The 19739-nt window shown below is 49.0% G+C and overlaps 9 protein-coding genes across 9 annotated transcripts; 6 read left to right on the top strand and 3 right to left on the bottom strand.

Annotated features, from left to right (window-relative positions):
* Positions 1 to 545: 545 nt before the first annotated feature.
* On the top strand, positions 546 to 1883 carry ANOM_009795 (uncharacterized protein; the record flags this gene model as incomplete). Its single annotated transcript, XM_015555051.1, has 1 exon — positions 546 to 1883. One exon carries the CDS (start codon positions 546 to 548, stop codon positions 1881 to 1883), a length of 1338 nt encoding a protein of 445 aa, XP_015402102.1.
* Positions 1884 to 2752: 869 nt separating this feature from the next.
* ams1 (alpha-mannosidase) lies at positions 2753 to 6210 on the top strand (the record flags this gene model as incomplete). The annotated part of the gene is made up of 4 exons (XM_015555050.1): positions 2753 to 2908; positions 2965 to 3473; positions 3551 to 5540; positions 5592 to 6210. Exons 1-4 carry the CDS (start codon positions 2763 to 2765, stop codon positions 6208 to 6210), a joined length of 3264 nt encoding a protein of 1087 aa, XP_015402101.1. The 5' UTR covers positions 2753 to 2762.
* A 249-nt stretch (positions 6211 to 6459) lies between these two features.
* Positions 6460 to 7312, bottom strand: ANOM_009793 (chromatin modification-related protein EAF6/MEAF6; the record flags this gene model as incomplete). The annotated part of the gene is made up of 3 exons (XM_015555049.1): positions 6460 to 6699; positions 6766 to 6990; positions 7094 to 7312. 3 exons carry the CDS (start codon positions 7310 to 7312, stop codon positions 6460 to 6462), a joined length of 684 nt encoding a protein of 227 aa, XP_015402106.1.
* Positions 7313 to 7606: 294 nt separating this feature from the next.
* On the top strand, positions 7607 to 8847 carry ANOM_009792 (low-affinity Cu transporter). The gene is made up of 4 exons (XM_015555048.1): positions 7607 to 7814; positions 7888 to 8086; positions 8195 to 8375; positions 8431 to 8847. Exons 1-4 carry the CDS (start codon positions 7725 to 7727, stop codon positions 8546 to 8548), a joined length of 588 nt encoding a protein of 195 aa, XP_015402105.1. The 5' UTR covers positions 7607 to 7724; the 3' UTR covers positions 8549 to 8847.
* ANOM_009791 (putative F-box and JmjC domain protein) lies at positions 8718 to 10413 on the bottom strand (the record flags this gene model as incomplete). The annotated part of the gene is made up of 3 exons (XM_015555047.1): positions 8718 to 9026; positions 9077 to 9911; positions 10142 to 10413. The coding sequence occupies 3 exons, from the start codon at positions 10411 to 10413 to the stop codon at positions 8718 to 8720; spliced, it is 1416 nt and encodes a 471-aa protein (XP_015402104.1).
* Positions 10414 to 10902: 489 nt separating this feature from the next.
* tif1 (putative eukaryotic translation initiation factor 4) lies at positions 10903 to 13188 on the top strand (the record flags this gene model as incomplete). Its single annotated transcript, XM_015555046.1, has 7 exons — positions 10903 to 10991; positions 11012 to 11236; positions 11441 to 11515; positions 11583 to 11651; positions 11704 to 12062; positions 12122 to 12764; positions 12824 to 13188. Coding segments are annotated over 6 exons (1323 nt in total), but the record flags the coding sequence as incomplete, so codon positions are not given.
* Positions 13189 to 13484: 296 nt separating this feature from the next.
* On the top strand, positions 13485 to 14674 carry ANOM_009789 (uncharacterized protein; the record flags this gene model as incomplete). Its single annotated transcript, XM_015555045.1, has 2 exons — positions 13485 to 14022; positions 14079 to 14674. The coding sequence occupies 2 exons, from the start codon at positions 13485 to 13487 to the stop codon at positions 14672 to 14674; spliced, it is 1134 nt and encodes a 377-aa protein (XP_015402107.1).
* Positions 14675 to 14706: 32 nt separating this feature from the next.
* On the bottom strand, positions 14707 to 15734 carry ANOM_009788 (fumarylacetoacetate hydrolase family protein). The gene is made up of 3 exons (XM_015555044.1): positions 15589 to 15734; positions 15311 to 15522; positions 14707 to 15219 (listed from the first exon to the last, which is right to left on the bottom strand). The coding sequence occupies exons 1-3, from the start codon at positions 15645 to 15647 to the stop codon at positions 14792 to 14794; spliced, it is 699 nt and encodes a 232-aa protein (XP_015402100.1). The 5' UTR covers positions 15648 to 15734; the 3' UTR covers positions 14707 to 14791.
* A 347-nt stretch (positions 15735 to 16081) lies between these two features.
* Positions 16082 to 18750, top strand: ANOM_009787 (PWI domain-containing protein; the record flags this gene model as incomplete). The annotated part of the gene is made up of 6 exons (XM_015555043.1): positions 16082 to 16254; positions 16348 to 16572; positions 17088 to 17254; positions 17321 to 17411; positions 17470 to 17634; positions 17686 to 18750. Coding segments are annotated over 6 exons (1881 nt in total), but the record flags the coding sequence as incomplete, so codon positions are not given.
* Between the last annotated feature and the right edge of the window lie 989 nt (positions 18751 to 19739).

Raw genomic sequence — 19739 nt, 5'->3', positions numbered from 1 at the left:
TTCTATCCAGGGATGTGGATAATAATACTAGAGTATTATTATGAGTCCCCAACTGGCTGCCTCGTTTAGCTGCATCTTCCACCCCTTTATATCACACTATCTCTAATTTCTTTGTCGGTTGTTTGCTTCTATTTCTTCTTACCTGCACCCCCCCAAGCCTCGCTCATTTTATTTATTTCTTAAAGAAAGATGGTCCCGCGTGGTCCGCTGTTGGGAATTCTTCTGCAGGCCAGGATTAGGCTCAAGCCACAAGCTGACTTTGCGGGGACCGGGGTCTTGTGACCGTCATCACGCAGTTAAGAATAAATAATATTGAGCTTTGGGATTTGGAAGCCTTGTACGGCACTATCGGGCATAATCTCGCCTTATTCGATATTCCAAGTGACACAGGCGTGGTTGCTTGCTTCTTGGACTACTTTGCTTATTATCAACACCTCTTTCTCGCACCGCCGTCCTGTCCCGATTACCTCCCCTCTTTCCTCGGGGAAGGGACAGATAGAACATTCTTCTCCACCACGAACACTATTTAAATATAGATCTCAGCCATGCTTTCACCGAACTCTCTCGCTGTCCCAAGACAGGCTCCTCCAGTGAGACCATCTCGGTCACTCGAGGGACTAGAGAAAGTCGTGCCTCCACATACACCTCAGCCTGCTGCTCGGTCAGCACTTCGGTTGGATAAGCCTCTGCCCGAGCTGCCTGCGAAACCACTACCCGAGACACCCTCGATGGAGAGTTCGATGGGATGGAGCGACGACAGCAGCACAGATGTCAGCTTTGAAACTCGCCGTACGTCTGATGCGTCGTCAGAAGGCTACCCAGTTTGTGTTCGTTCACCCTCGGATACTCTGGACGAATTCGTCGAACATTCTCCTATCTCTAGTATAGATCGCTCTTCCCCCGTGAAGCCTTATAACAAACCAGAACCATCACCTCTGACGCTCACCACATTGTGTGATGATCATCACCGTCCCCGGCCTTTACCGACGGCAACTCGCGCCGGTCCTAATCATTATTTTAGAGAGAAAAAGTGGGAGTTCTTCCCAGAGCTTGCGATGCCATCAGACCTGCCGCCTGGGTATCCCAAGTTTCCACCTGCGCCTCGGAAGCAGAACAGCAATCGGTTGAACCTAGCAGCATTCGACTTTACGAAGATAAGTCCTCGTTGTACTTCGCCTGACAAGCGAGCACTTGCGCTTGATGTACGCAAATCTATCCGCTCCTATGTACAACGGAGGCTATCCAAGAACTCCATTGATAAAACCAAGCCCAAGCGACGACCACGAGCGTCGACAGCCCCCTCTGAGTTTCCTGAAGAATACAGATGTTCCCGGAAGACTTCTTCTAGCAACTACTCTAACTATTCCGATCGTGGAAGCACAGGGCCACAGCAGAACTTTCTCTATCTCTCTGCCGACCTGAAGCGGCTCTCGATGGGCAGCAGTTCAAGTGAGGACGAAAGCGACAGAACAGTGAACTCGATAAAATCCTATCAGAAGAAACAGCCAGTCGTTCGCATTTCAGCTTACCAAAGGTATGGACCAGTCACGCGGGAGAAGCCCGGACGTGAAAAGAGGATCAGTTATCGGCAAAGGGGCAATGTAAGATTTCCGAAATATCGGAAACAGGCCACAACCTTTCAATATGAAACATCTTCGAAGACCGGACAATCAACATGCTCTACACTACAGCAAGGCACACGATTCTGCGTGAGAGTGTTGCAGGATGGAACGAGCCATGTCCTAATAGCGCTGGATGAAGCGAGACAGAAGATAATTCAGGCTCAGGTCGATCGAAGACGAAGACAATTGAAATCCAAGATCAGACTAATTGGTCCGGTCAACCCATACACTACCTACGGTCGGGTTGATCCCTGGATCTGACTGCGCATAACTAGTGGCATTGGCAGATTAGTCGTCTTACTGCATCTTGTATCATCTACATCGTTGATCCACTTTATGGCCCGTCTCACCTTCTGCCTTTCTCTATCTACTCCCCCACTTTTTCTTTCAGTCTTTTTTCTTTTCTTTCCCCCCATTTCTTCTGAGTTTCCCTGTACACTTTCCATATTCTCATTCTCGATATCCCGGAGGTAGTTACGCTAGGCGTTATGGTTAGATTCCTGGGGGAATTGATTGTTTATGTGCATGACATTCGATACACCTTTACTATTGTTGCCTGAGTTATGATAAATTTGCATGAACGCTAGCGATTCTCTCTTTTGTTGACTGAATGTGATGAGGCACTTGGGGCCTCTGAACAGGTTTGGCTAGCTTTCAAGTCTGGGATTCCGGGCAGAGCTAGGAAAAGTAGCATTATTAGTATAGAATTCTTCCCCTATGAGTATCTTAAGTTCTTATTTTGTACTTGTGCTCATAGGATGTTTGAACCCAAGAAGACCTGAATACTAGTATCGGTGATACATCATGTAGGTAGGTGCTGGTTCTTGGCTCCAATGGGCACATTCCATGCTCATCCGGATTGGAGGTTTCCCCGCCATGGCCAGGTCACAGGATTTCTCCGCATTTACGTCGTAGCTGGAATGCAAACGGCGTCACCTGCTGTTTCGTTCCTGGATCCCACCCTGGAAGTGATTAGCTCTTTTGCCTTTCTCCCCCCCTCCACTCCTTCTCTTGCTGTCTCTCTCAATTGACACACTCTCTAACATCCATCCTCTATCCCTGCTCCGATGCAGACATCATCACTCTCCGATATCCTGATAAGCTTAATCATTATACCCACAATTGATCGGAACCGTTATCATGGGTGGAGACGTTCCGCGACAAGCTTCTAGCTCTCTTCCCCGAGCTCCAAGCGGCCCCGTCGGTCAACGCATTCATGGCATCTATACAGATCGTTTGAGACAGTTTACAGCTAACGGCCAGTACGAGGGACAGAATCTCGTTTCGTATGTAAACATAATCGCTAGTCACGCCACTAGTACATGTGTCTAATGCCCTACAGTAAATTCTATGAAGCCGTGAACTCTGACAAAGACCACGTTAAGCTCTCCGTATACTCGGTCCCGAATTTAGAGCGCCCTACGTTTGAAGAGGCAACCTCACATGACTTCAAGCCAACACATATCGGTGCTTCATTTGGTCCTAGTTGGTCTACTCACTGGTTCCGCATCCACTTGACAGTTCCTCAGGACTTACGTCAAAAAGAGCGGCTGGAGTTTCATTGGGATGCGAATAATGAGGGTTTAGTCTGGACCGAAGATGGTCACCCGCTACAAGGGCTCACTGGTGGCGGGGAGCGTATCGAGTGGATCATCCCTGACGCCTGGCGCGATGGGAAAGAGCATACCTTCTATATCGAAATGGCTTGTAATGGGATGTTTGGCAATGCACCTGGCGGGGATTCGATTCAGCCACCAGCTCCTGATAAATATTTTACCCTGCACAAAGCACAGATCACAGCTGTTAACCTTGAGGCGCGAGCATTGTTCTATGATTTCTGGATAATCGGAGGTATGGAGTTCAAACCTGCATTTTGTTTTATCCACTCTCCGTTGTGTCTACTGACTAGCTGTTCTAACATCATGTAGATGCTGCTCGAGAGTTTCCTGGAGATTCCTGGGAATCCCATGAAGCCAACATAGTAGCTAATGCTATTATGGACGCTTTCATTGCTGGCAGTGGGAGCCAGGAATCCATCAAGGAAGGACGTAAGATCGCCAGGAGATACCTCGGTGACAAAGTTGATTCATCGGAGGTGTATGATACTGATACACAACCAATTGTCTACGGAATCGGGCATTGCCATATCGATACGTGCTGGCTGTGGCCCTGGGCAGAGACTAAGCGTAAAGTGGCTCGCTCATGGTCAAATCAGTGTGATTTGATGGAGCGATATCCGGAACACCGCTTTACTTGCTCGCAGGCACAGCAATTCAAATGGTTGAAACAATACTACCCCTCAGTCTTCGACCGCGTGAAGGGATGGATCAAGAAGGGTCACTTCCAACCGATTGGTGGTAGCTGGGTTGAGCATGATACCAACATGCCCAGTGGAGAATCATTGGTGAGACAGTTCCTCTATGGCCAGCGTTTCTTTGAAAGCCACTTCGGTGAGCGTTGTACAACGTTCTGGTTACCCGATACCTTTGGCTACTCAACGCAGATCCCCCAGATCTGCCGTCTAGCTGGCATGAGTCGCTTCTTTACCCAGAAGCTTAGCTGGAACAACATAAATAATTTCCCACACACTACCTTCCAGTGGGTTGCGCTTGATGGCAGCCAAGTTATGTGCCATATGGCGCCATCAGAGACGTACACTGCGTCGGCTCACTTCGGTGATGTGAAACGCAGTGTCACGCAGCACAAGTCCATGGACAACGATAACACATCGCTTCTTGTGTTCGGAAAGGGTGACGGCGGAGGTGGGCCGACTTTCGAGCATTTGGAGAAGCTGCGCCGCTGCCGTGGCCTGAGTGATAAGACGGGCCTGCTTCCACGCGTAAAGATGGGCGAGTCAGTGGACGACTTCTTCGCAAGACTAGAGAAGAAGGTTGAGGAGGGCACACAATTCGCTACATGGTATGGTGAGCTTTATTTCGAGCTACACCGGGGTACATATACTACTCAAGCGAACAACAAGAGAAATAATCGCAAGTCTGAGTTCTTGCTTCGGGAGATCGAGTATTTGGCCACGCTCGCGTCTGTCTCGCAATCTAGTGGCAATTATCGATATCCCAAGAAGGAGATAGATGATATGTGGGAGGGCGTGCTCCTATGTCAATTCCACGACTGTCTGCCGGGCAGTTCCATCGAGATGTGCTACGATGACTCTGACAAACTTTATGCCGAGATCTTCGAAACCGGCCAGAAGGTCAGGAAACAAGCCCTTGAGACTCTTGGATTCGGAGACAAGAAACCTTCCAAGAGCCTTGTAGCAATCAACACTCTGCCTTGGCACCGTTCGGAGGTTGTCAAGCTCCCTACTGGGTTCGAAGAAGCAAACCGCCGCAAGTATGCCGTGGTTAGCGGGAAGACGGGTCTAATAGAGTATCGTGCCAACCCAGCCACTTCTACTCGAGTGACCGTGTCGGAGATCCGGCCTGGGGTGTTCCGCCTTGAGAATACAAAGTTGAGGGTTGACATCCACAATGGAGTGATCACATCCCTATTCGATGTTGAGGCAGATCGCGAGGTGATCGCGAAGGGCGGCAAGGCTGGGCAGCTGGTTATCTTTGATGATAAGCCGCTTTACTGGCAAGCTTGGGATGTTGAAGTTTTCCATCTGGAGTCAAGGAAGGAGTTGCACTCCAGTAGAACGACCATCGCTGAGAATGACCCATATCGCGCCAGTGTCGTCACCGAAACTCAGATCAGTGAGAACAGCTGGGCTAAGACAACAATCAGTCTTTCTGCTGTTGCCGGAGATGAACCATCATACGTAGAGTTTGATAGTGAGGTTGAGTGGCGAGAGACTATGAAATTCCTCAAGGTAGAGTTCCCTGTGGACATCACAAATACAGAAGCATCCTACGAGACCCAATATGGGATCATCAAACGACCAACACACTACAACACCAGGTAAGCAAATCGCCGTTCACTATGAAAGTTAGACCCGACTGACTCTTCTAGCTGGGATATGGCCAAATTTGAAGTGTGCTGCCACAAATGGGCCGATCTGTCTGAGAATGGATATGGCGTGTCGGTCCTGAATGACTCCAAATACGGTTTTGCAACCTGTGGCAACCTAATGCGTCTATCTCTGCTCCGAGCACCCAAAGCACCGGACGCGCACGCAGATATGGGCCGTCATCACATACGATATGCGATCCTGCCTCACGCTGGGCCTCTTGATTCGCGCACCATCCGAGCAGGGTACAATTTCAACCATCCACTTGTTCTTGAGTCAGCATTTGGCTCTGAGAATAAGGATATCTTTAACTCTCTCTCCATCAGCGGCTCCCCATCGCTCATCTTGGATGTGGTTAAGCGTGGTGAAGATGACGATGATGTCTCCCGAGATAATCTACCCCGTCGCGCAGGAAAGAGCATTATCCTGCGTATTTACGAGTCACTTGGCGGTAAGAGCCGGGGCACTATTCACACTAAGTTGCCTGTCAAGAAGGTCTGGAAGTGCAACATACTTGAGGATAATGAGACAGCTCTTGCCGTTACCAAGGGTAAGGAAACCACGGATGTTGGCATTGAGTTAAGGGCGTATGAGGTTGCTACCTACCGTTTGCAACTGTAGTCAAGTGTTTTCGGGCGATACGTGTATCATTATCTTTGGAGGTAATTTTGATAAGCTATGCGCTTGATAATACAAAGGATATCTTGAGAGTATATAGAAGAAAAAGTCCATGCAGATGTTCGTTAGCTGAATCAAAAAGCCAAAGCCATAGCGCCTTATAAGCTCCATCACCGATCCGATCCGTAATCCCATATCTAAAGCAGGATAAACCCAAGCAATCAACTCGAAACTCCCGTTAAAATCGACTGATCAATCCCTTCCGTAGCTGATTTTCAACCTCTTCGTGGGTGGCTTATCTCCCGCTTCATCATCGTCATCATTCTTATCCTTATTAGCATTTGACTTTTTCTTATTCTTCGACGAAGACGATCCTCCTTTCACACTTCCAGGCGCAGAAGAATCGCCATTCGGTTTCCCTGACGATCCATTGACAGATGTCGGGGTTGGGGCATGCGACGGAGTAGTCTGAACAGATGATGGTGTCGAATCCTTCGATAATATTAGCCATTGATTCCCGTGCCTGACCAAAGACTGCGGCTAAAAGAAAGAGCATACCCGCATAAAGCTCGCCGAGCTTCTCGAGAAAACGCGATCGGCATCCGTCACCTGTGCCTTTCTTCTGGCGCCACCTACGCCTCCAGAAAGCGCCAATGACCCGCCAGCGCCGGCACCGCTAGATGAGCCCTTGATATAATTATCGAATCCCTTAATGATGTTCCCGGCAGTTGTTTCTTCGAGGTAGGATTGTTCGAAGCGAAAGATTTGATCTTCGAGTTGGGCCTGCATGTCCGCCTGTATTAGCGCTGTAATAGGTAAAGAAACGGCCTTCTAAACTATGGGAGATGTAACAAGCCGCACGGGATGAATCCAATAGGCAACATACCATACTCTTATCCATTAATCGCTTCTTCTGTAACGTGTCGCGTAGCTCGCGTCGCAGTTTCTCATAGTATGGTAGGCCGCGGTTGGCGCCGCTCTGAGCCGATGCTGTTCCATTGCTGTTGTTATTGTTGGAGGCCGTGGATTGATTTGCGGTGGTTGTTGGGCCTGCCGGCGTTGCGGTCGTGTTGGGGACGGAGGGCGGAGGGGCGGATTCCGTCATGCTCGTTGCTTCGCTTTGCACGCGATGTTTAGAATTCGGTTTACTAAACGGGTTTGTAAAATTTCTCGTGACTGGACTTGAGCTGTATTTCCACGGTTCTTCCTGGCAATTGGCCTGCTCGATCGATCTAGAACGGGGAAAGAAAGAGGTAAGGTCTGGATTTGGCCGCACGTCTTATCGATGGTGTTTGGCTAGTTTGCATTGCTGAGTTGCCGGGCGGTCAATCAGTCCAACATGTTGCGGCGGCCTATCTAGGGAGGAGTTGATGGCGTCAGCAACCCTGTGCTGCTTTTCTTGCTAAATACTTGGGAAATATCTCTGTGCTATACCTTTCGAATAGTCTCCTGTTCTCTCTATAAGAAGATCTGTTTCTTATTCCGTACTTCCTAAGCTATCAGGCTGATATTACAATATGGACCACTCAATGCACCACGCGGGGATGGATATGGACCATGGTCATGGACATGGGGATATGGACATGGGAGGACAGTGTAATATGAATGTGAGCTTATAATTTATTATATTGGGATGTACTTGGGGTAATCTATGACGGGTCTAACTGACAGCAACGCTAGATGCTCTTTACATGGTCCTCCAAAGACCTTTGCATTATATTCCGCCAGTGGCGTGTCGACGGCCCCTTCTCCCTCCTTGTCTCCTTGGTTGTTATTGTGCTTTTGACGGCGGGTTACGAGGGTATTCGACAATTGACTAGGCGGTATGAGGCAGCGCATGCACAACGGCTGAATGCGTTCAATACGCCTGCAGTGGGAGGTAAGCCTTATATTTCATCTATTGCTTTTACTATGCGATATACAATCATTTCGAGGGGAGAATCTGTCAGGGGGCTTGGTTGAGTCAGATTCTATTGACACCTTGAAGGCAATGAGAACGTCGGCGAATCTGCCCCGGCCATCGCCCCTTCAAGCTATGCTCCTCATTCCTGCGACGAAAGCTCACCGCTACTTGTAGGTAGGGACAACAGGAGGGTTGTGGAGCAGCGGGGAAAGCTCATCATGGCCGCATTATATGCTGTACAGGTCTTCTATAGCTTCTTTATCATGTGAGCTCGAACCCCTTCTGGTGACAGATCCTCGATCTAAATACTAATTGGTCAGGTTGCTGTTCATGACGTACAATGGGTTGGTCATGATTGCAGTTGCCGTTGGAGCATTCGTAGGATATCTTGTGTTCGGGGAGAATATGTCAGCTGCAAAGACCGTTGCTTGCCATTGATTATTCCCTTTCAGATAATTGTTGCGTCTCAGAATTAGTGGAAAGTTTCAAGCTTGGCAAAGCTTAGCGGTGAGCCGCTCGATAGCATATACCGCATATCACATAATGGTGTCTTTGTATTTCTGACCTGGAGTCGGTCTTGTTCATCAGTCATAATCAAACCTATGGATCAGGGAACCTCCACGTCGCTCCCGTCATCTCCAAATCCAAAACTGAATCCACCTGCTTCAGCAGAGTCTCCAGCATCGTCTTGCTCTGGTTTTCCGTGGACAATTTCATCCCATTTCCGCTTTTTGCCCTCAGCTTTCTTTTTTAGCTCATCAAGTGCTTGTTCAAGTAAATCTGGGTGGGCCTCGTGCATTTTATTCACAAACTGCTCATAAGGGTTGTGAACATCTTTTCTGAATCCCGAAATTTGATCAGCTTTGTTACTCAGGAAGTCCAAAGCTGCGGTCAAGTGTGCACGCGGGATAAAGTTCTGTGTGATTGCGATGGCCGGCTCGATGTTTACCACCAAATGCCACCAACCCGAGGCACATGCAGAATCTCTCCTTCCTGGCAGATACCTTCGATGCAGCCCGGTGTGCGCCGGGCTTCGGCATGGAAGCCTAGAAGCCACTCTGCGATGCTCAGAGGGGATGTCACTTCACTCTGGTCCTCGGAGACATAGACTCCTGGAGGTGGGGGGAGTTTGGACGACGAGGGAAACATAATCCAGTATTTGGAGCCGCGGACTACCGCGTTCCAGGCGCTAGTGGCATTAGGATCCTTATGAAAAGTACTTCCTGACCGCTCGGGGCCAATGATCAGCCACTGCCTATCAGGGCGGTCATTACCCAAGACGGAGAAGAAGTCTTCTCCGAAACATGGTGGCGGCCAATATGTGGCGTCGGGCTCCTCATCGGGTTGACCGACCTTGAGGTCCATTTTGGACACGAAAGCCCGGTCAAATAGGTAGAGAGGGCTCTCGTCCGAATTGTTCTTCATGTACTCCACGTATGTCTTGAACGGCCAGTCCACAGCCTCCGCACGGAATACCGTCTCCGCATATTTCGATAACAACGACTCAACGGTCCAGGTTCGATAGGCCAGCCACTCTTTGACAGGCTCGGTCAGGATAAATGGAGTGTCGGACCATTTCTCATGAAATTCTAGCGGGGAGAGGTTCGGCAAACGAGCGATTTGGTTTCTGGGCGGGATGTTGGTGACGTAGGGGTCCAAGGAAATATGCGCGCAGTAGAAGGGACGGTGTAGGGCATCCGAGTACAACGTCGAGCAGTCTAGGATGGCTGCTTTAGATGGAGGGATGTTGAGATAGGTAGACCGCCATGTTCCTTGCCAGGTAAACGAGGCTGGTGGAGATCTAAAACAATCTTAGTACACGACCAGCTACTGAAGTTCTAGTATTATACGACAGGCATAACACAAAGGCTGCACAGCACGGGCAATATCCCTGGTCCTATACGATCACACGCATCCCAGAATTCGTCCCCAGTTATCCCGTTCCAGAACTGATATACATCGGAAACAATCGCAAAATCCAACAAAAAGAAGCACAATGGAAGAGGAAGTTCCAATCTATAAAATTCTTACCCAATGAAAAGAGACTTCCAAAAGTCCTCGGCTCTAGTAAACGCATAGAAGGCTTTACATGTCTGCCCGATACGCAGCAAACTGCGTCCATCAAGACACTCTAGTAATATTAAGATCAGTTCATCGGGTAACAAATTGAAGGTTCCAATCGCAGCACGAAGATTCTCCTGGGCAAGCAAAGCATTGCCACTGGGCTTCACCCCCAAAGGATGACCGGGAATTGCATCATGCCCGACCAAATCGTGGTTGTCCAGTGAAGCGATGTCCGGCATTTTGGAAACAAGCGTTAGGCCTTCCCTTTCGGGTGGGGTTTGATACTGCCCGCCAACAAACAGAAAAGAAATATGAAGAAATGCGAAAGAGCCAAAGGACAACAAGCCAGTCCAGTGCAAACCCCTGGAACAAATTAAAAGGGGCGATAAACTATAAACCGGCAAAATCGAATGACTCTGATGGCAAAATTTCTACTTCCGATAGTAACCATCATAGAAAATAAGAAAAAATAATAATTATAAAAATTATGACAGGCTCGAATCAAACCGCGAAGGCAAAAACGCACCAGGCAAAAACGTGGGTAGGTTACTATTTACGGAAGGCGGTATAGATCCGTTGGGCAGAACTGATTGGCGCTAACCCGGTAAAAAATTTTTAAAATTTTGCGGCTTGAGAAAAGAAGCAGCAGCAGAAGAAAAAAAAATTAAAATAAAAAAATAAAAATAAAAAAAGAAAGGAAGGACAAAAAGGTTGGCTATTCTTTTTGTTCTTTTTTTCTTCTTCTTCTTCTTCTTTCCCTATTCCACACAGTCAGTGAAATAAAATATTCATTCAACTCCCACATCTACTAGATCTTGTGAAGTCTCTCTCTTTTTTTTGAGAGTTTTAGGTCTAGTCTTTCTCCTTTCCGTGAAAGTTCTTCCGACTTTGATTTTCTGCGACGGCGGCCACCCCACTGGGATCGTTTGTCGCTAAGAAACCCTCACTCAGTTCACACCCAAAACCCCACTGTCTTCCGGTCACAGTTCTTCGCCTGTGATCATTTCTCTACAACAGTCGCAATCATGTCTGCCGATAAAGGATTGGAAGAAGTCCCTGAGGGTATGTTCTTATCGTGGATTCCATAACTTTTGTCTCTAAGTCCATTCGACGGACTTTTTTGGTTTTTTGTGGCGCTGGTCAAATTTTTTTTCTTCGATGTCGGGTCAAAGAGGAAAAAAAAGACAAAAGCACCACACCACACAGAACAAGCATCAACTGTCAAGGCTTCAAGAACCAGGCTAATCAGACTCTTCACACCAACAGCTCTCATCGAGTCTAACTACGATGATGTCACCGACTCCTTCGACGCCATGGAACTCAAGCCTGAGCTGCTTCGCGGTATGTGATAACTTTTTTTCGACCGGAAGGACGTCGATAACAGGAAGTACTAACGGGGGGGTTTTAGGTGTCTATGCCTATGGTTTCGAGCGTCCCTCTGCCATCCAGCAGCGTGCTATCATCCCCATCATCAAGGGTAGGGTTTCCTGTCTTCTAGGGTTAATGAGTTGTCAACTGACCGGTTGTAGGTAACGATGTCATTGCCCAGGCCCAGTCTGGTACTGGAAAGACTGCCACTTTCTCCATCTCCGCTCTCCAGAAGATCGACTCCAACCTGAAGGCCTGCCAGGCCCTCATTGTCGCCCCTACCCGTGAGTTGGCTCAGCAGATCCAGAAGGTCGTTGTTGCTATTGGTGACTTCATGAGCATCAACTGCCACGCCTGTATTGGTGGTACTGCTGTCCGTGATGACATGAACGCTCTCCGTGAGGGCCCCCAGATCGTCGTCGGTACCCCCGGTCGTATCCACGATATGATCCAGCGCCGTGTCCTGCGCACCGACAGCATGAAGCTCTTCATCCTCGACGAGGCTGATGAGATGTTGTCTGTAAGTCTCACTACCCGCCCTTGAACGCCCATGAACACCGGTGTTGATAAAATAAATAGCGTGGTTTCACCGAGCAGATCTACGACATCTTCCAGCTCCTCCCCCAGTCTACCCAGGTCACCCTGCTCTCTGCCACCATGCCCCAGGATGTCCTTGAGGTCACCACCAAGTTCATGCGCGACCCCATCCGTATCCTGGTCAAGAAGCAGGAACTCACCCTTGAAGGTATCAAGCAGTTCTACATTGCTGTTGAGAAGGAGGAGTGGAAGCTCGACACCCTCTCCGATCTTTACGAGACTGTCACCATCACCCAGGCCGTCATCTTCTGCAACACCCGCCGCAAGGTCGACTGGCTCACTGACAAGCTCACTGCCCGTGACTTCACTGTTTCCGCCATGCACGGTGATATGGAGCAGGCTCAGCGTGATGTTATCATGAAGGAGTTCCGCTCTGGTTCTTCCCGTGTCCTGATCGCCACTGACCTTTTGGCCCGTGGTATCGATGTCCAGCAGGTCTCCCTGGTCATCAACTACGATCTGCCTGCCAACCGTGAGAACTACATTCACCGTATCGGTCGTGGTGGTCGTTTCGGTCGTAAGGGTGTTGCCATCAACTTCGTCACTGCTGACGATGTCCGCATGATGCGTGAGATCGAGCAGTTCTACAGCACTCAGATCGAGGAGATGCCCATGAACGTTGCTGGTAAGTGTCTTCCCCAAGTCAATCTTGACCCACAGGGCCTTTCGCTAATTGCTCAACAGACCTCATCTAAACACCCCCACCTTTATACCTCAAGATGCGGACTACGATCGCAGTTGCCAATAGCGGTCCAAGGGTAAGCTGCGGTGGAAAAGGCGTTATGACATCGTCGTGCTTCTCTTGGCAAAGGAGAATCCTTCAAAAGTGGCTTCCTGTGTCTCCAGCATTTATTTTTACTCGCGGCGGCTAACGGAGGGCGTCTCTGTTGGTTGCTGTTTATGGTTTCCTATGTTTTCTTGCTTATGGAGATGCGACATGTTTGTGCGAATTATTGCTGTAATTCATGGTTTCTCTTCCGCCTTTTTCCAACTTTTTTCCCTTTTTGTACCTAGCTCGCGCTGGTTGGTTAAGGATGCTGCACATACTTAATCGAAAGGTCGGGCCAAAAATTGATTTGTTCATTCAGGCAGTTTGGGTGGACAATTAGACGATCATGACGTTGGGGTGGTTGTGTACCTACTTTCAGTACAATAGACAAAGAGGTAATACCATCCATGATTTATGTTTTAGACCTGAATTGTTGTGTTGGTGGGATGACCACCCACAACCCACGTTCCCACCGTACAATGCTTCCATCTCTTAGACACCCTGCTATATCTTCCCGATTCATTTAGTGTACTGCCTGCCTGTCAAAACCAGCCTTAATTATTCCATAAAGTCCGAATGGAACCCTCTCCGCATCAGTGGGAGCCAACTCCCTCCTCCCTCCTATGGGCCTACGAAATCCGGCGCGAAAACATTCACCTGGCCGATGAAATCCATAAAGCCAAAGCCGACCTTAGCTCAACCGTAGACACTATCAACGACGTGAACCAGAACGTCAATGAACTGAGTCGACAAGTGAAGCAAGCGGAGACGAATGCTATTAAGAATCTCCAGTGTCTTGACACTAGGATCACACAGGGAACCAACAATCTGCTCAGGCGCGTCGAGGCCCTGGAAATTGAGAACGGAAGATTGAAGGCGGAACATGAGAATGTTGGGAACGAGTGTGCTGCGCGTTCGAAAGGGTTGTCCCTTGTATTGGAGTCCATGAAGACAGAGATCATGCATGAGGTTCGGAGGATATTTTCCCAGGAGAAGGGTTCTTTGCGAGTCAATGAACTACTAGGAGGATCTCATGGCAATGCCGGTAAGTATTCACCTCCTAGTTGGTATGATTCAGGCCTTCGGTTCGCCATGTATGAAGTTGTCTGCACTCGTGCGTGTTGCTTGGGGTGGGGGGTATTGTCGATTTGGTCAACTGATCGAGAGCAGATATGGCTCGAGTAGGGTCTGACATACTTGTTCCTGACTCAGTGCCCAAGGATGTCACTGCTTCAGCGCGAGAACGGGGAAACTCTTTGCAGGCGTTGTCCGAGACCACATGGGGCCCATCCAGGTCTAGTTCGATTGAAGGACGGCGCAGTACTGAATTAGGCCTGTCCAATGGAATGACCATGCAGGGGCAAGAGAACTTGCACCGTCTCTTCAGACAAAATGCGAGACCGCTGGGGGCGTATTGGTCGTATGCCATAGATACCCGCATTCAATTGCCTTTGTGGATGAAAAGCAGCGATATTGCAAAGGCCTTTGTAGATGGACTAGAAGATACCGCTACCCGAGATTTGATGGAAAGGAAGCTATATGCTGCTGGATGGTCGTGGGATGTATTGGCCGAGGTCATGCATAACAAGCTCAATGAGAACAAGTCTCAAACGGTCAAATTGCCTGTTCGAATGAAGGCAGGCTCAGGAAAAACCGGGGAGGCTTCGAAGCCTAACACTCCGATCAAGCACAAGAAGAAGAGAAAGCGAAGAGTAATACCTATAGTACCAGTGGATGAAGACGATCTTCTTGAGATGAATTCATGAATCAAACCTCTTGTATCATATATCCGGATGTGCGCAAGATCACACAATGAAGTGTTGCATTGAGGTATGTATATCTTGAGTATCGGAACTTCATACAATCACATATTCATCAACAGCTTAAGTCTCAGCGTACAGGTAACGGCCCTCCCGATCCTTTACCTCAACCTCAATCCGGCCTTCCTCGATCTCCTTTCCGCCGACTTCGATGGAAGCTCTCATCACATCTCCGGCCTTTACCTCTCCGACACCCTTCGGTGTGCCAGTCAGGACCACGTCACCCTTCTCCAAAGTCATAACCCGCGAGATCTCGGCCAGCAGTCTTGGGATCCGGTAAAGCATCAACCCGGTCGAGTCGGCCTGGCGCATCTGGGAGCCGACGCTTAGACGAAGGAAAGCATCGTGAGGGTTGGGGATTCGCGACTTGGCGATTTCTTGAGAGACAGGTAGGAAGGTATCGAATCCCTTCGCAATGGACCATGGGAGACCCTTCTTCTTAGCTTCGTCTTGTACGTTGCGGGCGGTCATGTCAATGCCGAGAAGGTAGCCTGTAGGAGACAATGGACTATTAGCCATCCAAAACTGTCTGTGAATTGCCTTTCGAGAAAAGAAGAAACAATCCGAGCGCTGGGGACTGACTGTGAATAGCATCCAAAGCTCCCTTCTCATCGTTCGGGTCGTGATCCCGAAGTGTCTTTCCCATCACCAGCGCTAATTCGACCTCATAGTGTAGGTTTGTTCCCTTAGGACGCAAGACGGGGCCCTCGCCAGGACACAGAATGGCCGAAGCGGGCTTCAAGAAGAAGAACGGCTGCTTGGGTGCGGTGTTTTTGAGCTCCGTGATATGGTCGCTTCGCAGATAAGCGTTAGCCTGACGTACGAGCTACCTAGGATGATTCTCGGGGAAAGAAGCTCACGCATAGTTGCGGCCAATGCAAATGACCTTGCGGCAATTGGCCTTAATTGAGGCTGCCATTGCGATTATATTTTATGTAATTGAGCGAATATGAGGGGCCGGTGTGCGAGGGAGGACGGGGCAATGTTAATATAGGTGATTTCCGTCGGGGAAGAGCCGATGCGCCGGAACTGGGGGCCGAAGTCTTTCTGCGGAGAAGCCTTCGGATTCTCCGAGTCTCGGAGCTTCATGCCTGCGATCTGTCTATATGTTTACCCGTGTAGATTTAATTGATAGGAAATGCTAGTGGTGACTCATTGACATTACTATCTGGGGATTTCACTTTGTGGGGAAATTCGAAATTATTAGTATTCTTCCTCGTCTCAGGTCTAACATGATCGCCATCCAGGACTGGGTGACTTCTTACGTCACTGCTGAAAGATAAACAAATAGACTTCTATCAAAGGATGAAACAGTCTCATATTGAATGCATCTTACATAGACTAGTAGAACTTGCATACTGCATATCTGCCAAGACATTCCCTTTGCTCTCACTACTTCTCATACTGATAGCTTTACTGTTATAGCTTCGCAAATCACTCTTCTTAGGTTGTCAACACCAAGATACACATTCATCAATATGCAAGTAGCCGAAATACTATCCGACTTGACCTCATTAAGAGTCTGCGTATGTAGCCTTTTTATCCCTTGATATGGTAGCTCAATCAAACCAACAAGGCCAGTTCCTGGAATTAAGTCTTCCTCATACTAACGAGTCCAGGACTACAATGACGCCCTCGCACTCGTCACTGTTCACGAAAGGATACCCGCTGAGCTCTCTCCAGCGGATGGCGGCCTTGCTGCCCCAAGCCAGCAAAGCGAAAAAGCAAATGATGATCTCCAGCGCGCAAAGGAGCTCGTCGACTTACATTACGAGATTAAAGCGCGGCATGCCGATGGAACCGTTGATGAGGAGCTGGCGCGTGCGAGAGAGGATGTGAATCGTGTTCTGATGGAGCTTGGGCATTGATAAGTAGGAAGGATATTGGTGTCATTGTTCCCTTGGGTGGTTATGAAGTACTCATGTATGATATGATGTTTATTTTATGTATTCAATAGTGGGTTGAAAGGGCTATGTATTCCCTACTACGCTAATCCTTCAATGATAACATGCAATACAGCTAAGATGAAGCCGATAGCTACTCGGAACGCGTTCCGCTGATATCAATGCAATGTGGATACTATGCGCCTGTCCGAGTACGTGATAGCCCGTAATGACTTTTAGAATCAGAAATCACACCTCAACAAGCCAATAGTAGTCGAAAAAGAAGTAAACCAGGCTCTGTTTGACCTATCCTCATCAAAATAGTGGTCCTTAGACAGCGTCTACTTGAGTCTTTTCCAGCACTTCCCAATCGAGTATCATTGGATGGTGCCCGGCCCGACATTTCACCGAGTTTACCTTGCGCTACGGCCTGTCGGTGCGGCCAACAGCGCAGTCTCATCGCTTGATAACTGGAGTCTCACGCGTTCTCTTTCCCCAACACCAGTGCAGGTTCGATATCAGACCACCAGCTTGCAAGCATGGCGGCCAGCGTAGATGCCAAGCTCCTGAGGCAGACCAAGTTCCCTCCCGAATTCAGTCGGAAGGTGGACATGACCAAGGTCAATATCGAGGTCATGAAGAAGTAAGTGCACTGAGCTTTCACCGAACGTCAATTCAACGCTAACCGTGACGCGTGACCCTGTCGCAGATGGATTGCCGGAAAGATCTCGGAGATCCTAGGAAATGAGGATGATGTCGTCATTGAGCTTTGTTTCAATTTGCTTGAAGGGTCTCGATTTGTACGTTGTGGTCCTTTACGAACTCCGCGATGATACTAATTGCTTCATTTATCTCCAGCCCGATGTCAAGTCGTTGCAGATCCAGCTTACGGGTTTCTTGGATAAGGATACTGCCAAGTTTTGCAAGGAGCTTTGGTCCCTATGCCTCAGTGCGCAAGAAAACCCTCAGGGTGTCCCGAAGGAGCTTTTGGAGGCTAAGAAGCTCGAACTCATACAGGAGAAGGTAAGTTACAGTATACCTAGCAACGCTTCTACCCTACTGACTGTATCACAGATTGAAGCCGAAAAAGCTGCGGAAGAAGCTCGCCGGCAAAAGGAACAAGAACGGGTCCGAGAACGAGAACTAGAGGAGGTCAGGCGGAGGGAACGTTCTGAGCGGGGAAGAGGTGGAAGGCGTGGTGGTGGCCGCGGAGGAGGTCGAGACTTTGACAGACGTCGCAGCCGTGATCGCTTCCAGGACCGGCCTTCACGCCGCGAGTTCGACTCCTATATTCCCTCTGGTTCGCGCAGGAACCGTCGCCCTTCTAGATCACCAAGCCGCTCCCGTTCTCCCTCCGCGTCTCGCTCACCACCCCCTCGTCGCGAACGCCAGCCAAGCAGGGACAGAAACAGGCGTCGCCGATCGCCTGGCAGCTCTGTATCTCCAGACAGAGACAGGAGGCCGAGGAGACGTAGTCCTGATTACGGTGATCGAGCTAGATCCATTTCCCGCAGTGATTCCTCACGCTCACGTACTCCCAGAAGAGACCGACGGAGACGGAGATCCGTTTCTTCCCACAGTTCATCCCGTTCCCCTGCTCCCAAGGACCGGCGCAGAAAAGACTCTTATTCCAGATCTCGTTCTAGGTCGCGTGAGCCGGGTGATAGAAGCGCCAGACGGAGAAGATCTTCGCCTTATTCTTCAAGAGCTGATAAGAAAGAATCCACCGCTGATTTTGCAAAGGCCCGCAAGAACCGTGACGATCGCCGCTTGAGTCGCAGCCGCAGCAGAAATCGCGATGATACCCGCAGACGTCGGTACTCGAGGAGTATCAGTCGCAGCCGTAGCCGCAGCCGAGGACGAGGCCGTTCTCGCAGCACCAGCTCCAGTCCGGGCCGTCATGATTCCCGCAGTCGCAGCCGTAGCCACAACAGGGAAAAGAAGAGACGTCGCTCCATTCAGCGATATGCTCCTGCTGCCCGCAGACGGCGTAACACCTCTTCTGTATCCGTCCGTAGTGAAAAGCGACAGAGAGTGACTGATCAGGAAGACAACGCCGCAAAGCGGTCGTCGCCACCACCTGAGAAGCGCAACTCGTCAGATCACGAGATGAAGGATCCTGAAGAGGTGGGTCAATGAGTTTAAAGGTATTTCTTTCTCACGCTGAACCAGTATGGATTCCATACTTGTCATGGCAACTACAACCCCGAATGCTATCTATCCAAACGGTCAGCGTTTAGACTAACGCAGTGAATAGCAGAGTATGCACTCTATCCGACCCCCGCGTGCACCAATATGCAGCACCGAACTACACGAGAAGCTTCTACACGAAAAAACCGTCTCAATGCGTCGTACCGCCTCTAGCGACAAGGTGAGTGACAATTCATGACACTCGAAGTGGATCAAAGATAGGAGGAATCTCAAGCTTCATGAAATGAATGACACCATCTACATACAATTCCAAGAGTATTAGCGAGTCTCATCAAGGAATAAAGAAAAAACAAAATGATGACAAAGGAGATCAGCAAACATCAACCGTCTACTTACTAGTCTACTTCCCCATTGCAGACGGAGTATGTTGCATACATAATATGGGTATATAATTGGAACATTCATGACCGGCTCACAAACCACTAAAAATGAAAATGAAAATAATAATAAAAGTCCTCAATCCAAAACTCGCAACTCCCTACCCTATTCGGACCATCTCCTGAGCGGAGAAAAGGAACAAAAATTCGTCCGTCCCGTCCATAGTTGGTTGGGATGATCGTCGTGCCCAGAAATAGGAATAAGTAGTCTTTGAACCGGCATCCGACTATTTCTTTTACTAACGGCTCGATTGGGTATCCCTTTTCGAAAGCCCAATTTTAGAAAAGCAGGCCTTGTTAATCACAAAGAACGCTTCTTATTGTGATCGACTAGGTCACATCAGCTAATGATATCTAGTCCACGGTTGCATTTTAGGGCATTCGTTAGCCGTTGGCTTTTCATGGCTTGTATGTGGGTACTCTACAGGCTGTTTTCTGTCATGTTGTCCATAGGGAGAGGAATGTGTATGACTATTCTATGGGGGATGATGATCTCTCGTTGATACTACGTACGTAGTTTCCCTTTTTTTTCTTTTTTTT

The sequence above is a fragment of the Aspergillus nomiae genome (assembly GCF_001204775.2).
Source record: "Aspergillus nomiae NRRL 13137 chromosome Unknown contig00483, whole genome shotgun sequence".
NCBI classification, from domain to species: Eukaryota; Fungi; Ascomycota; class Eurotiomycetes; order Eurotiales; family Aspergillaceae; genus Aspergillus; species Aspergillus nomiae.
The sequence above is the reverse complement of the archived record's forward strand: the minus strand, read 5'-3'. Positions and strand labels throughout refer to the sequence as shown.

Coding starts and splice junctions, on each gene's coding strand:
- ANOM_009792 (XM_015555048.1), top strand. CDS start 7,725: ATGGACCACTCAATGCACCACGCGGGGATGGATATGGACCATGGTCAT. Junction 7,815..7,887: donor GAGGACAGTGTAATATGAAT/GTGAGCTTATAA, acceptor CAGCAACGCTAG/ATGCTCTTTACATGGTCCTC. Junction 8,087..8,194: donor CAATACGCCTGCAGTGGGAG/GTAAGCCTTATA, acceptor GACACCTTGAAG/GCAATGAGAACGTCGGCGAA.
- ANOM_009788 (XM_015555044.1), bottom strand. CDS start 15,647: ATGGCAGCCTCAATTAAGGCCAATTGCCGCAAGGTCATTTGCATTGGC. Junction 15,523..15,588: donor TGCATTGGCCGCAACTATGC/GTGAGCTTCTTT, acceptor TTATCTGCGAAG/CGACCATATCACGGAGCTCA. Junction 15,220..15,310: donor AGCTTTGGATGCTATTCACA/GTCAGTCCCCAG, acceptor TGTCTCCTACAG/GCTACCTTCTCGGCATTGAC.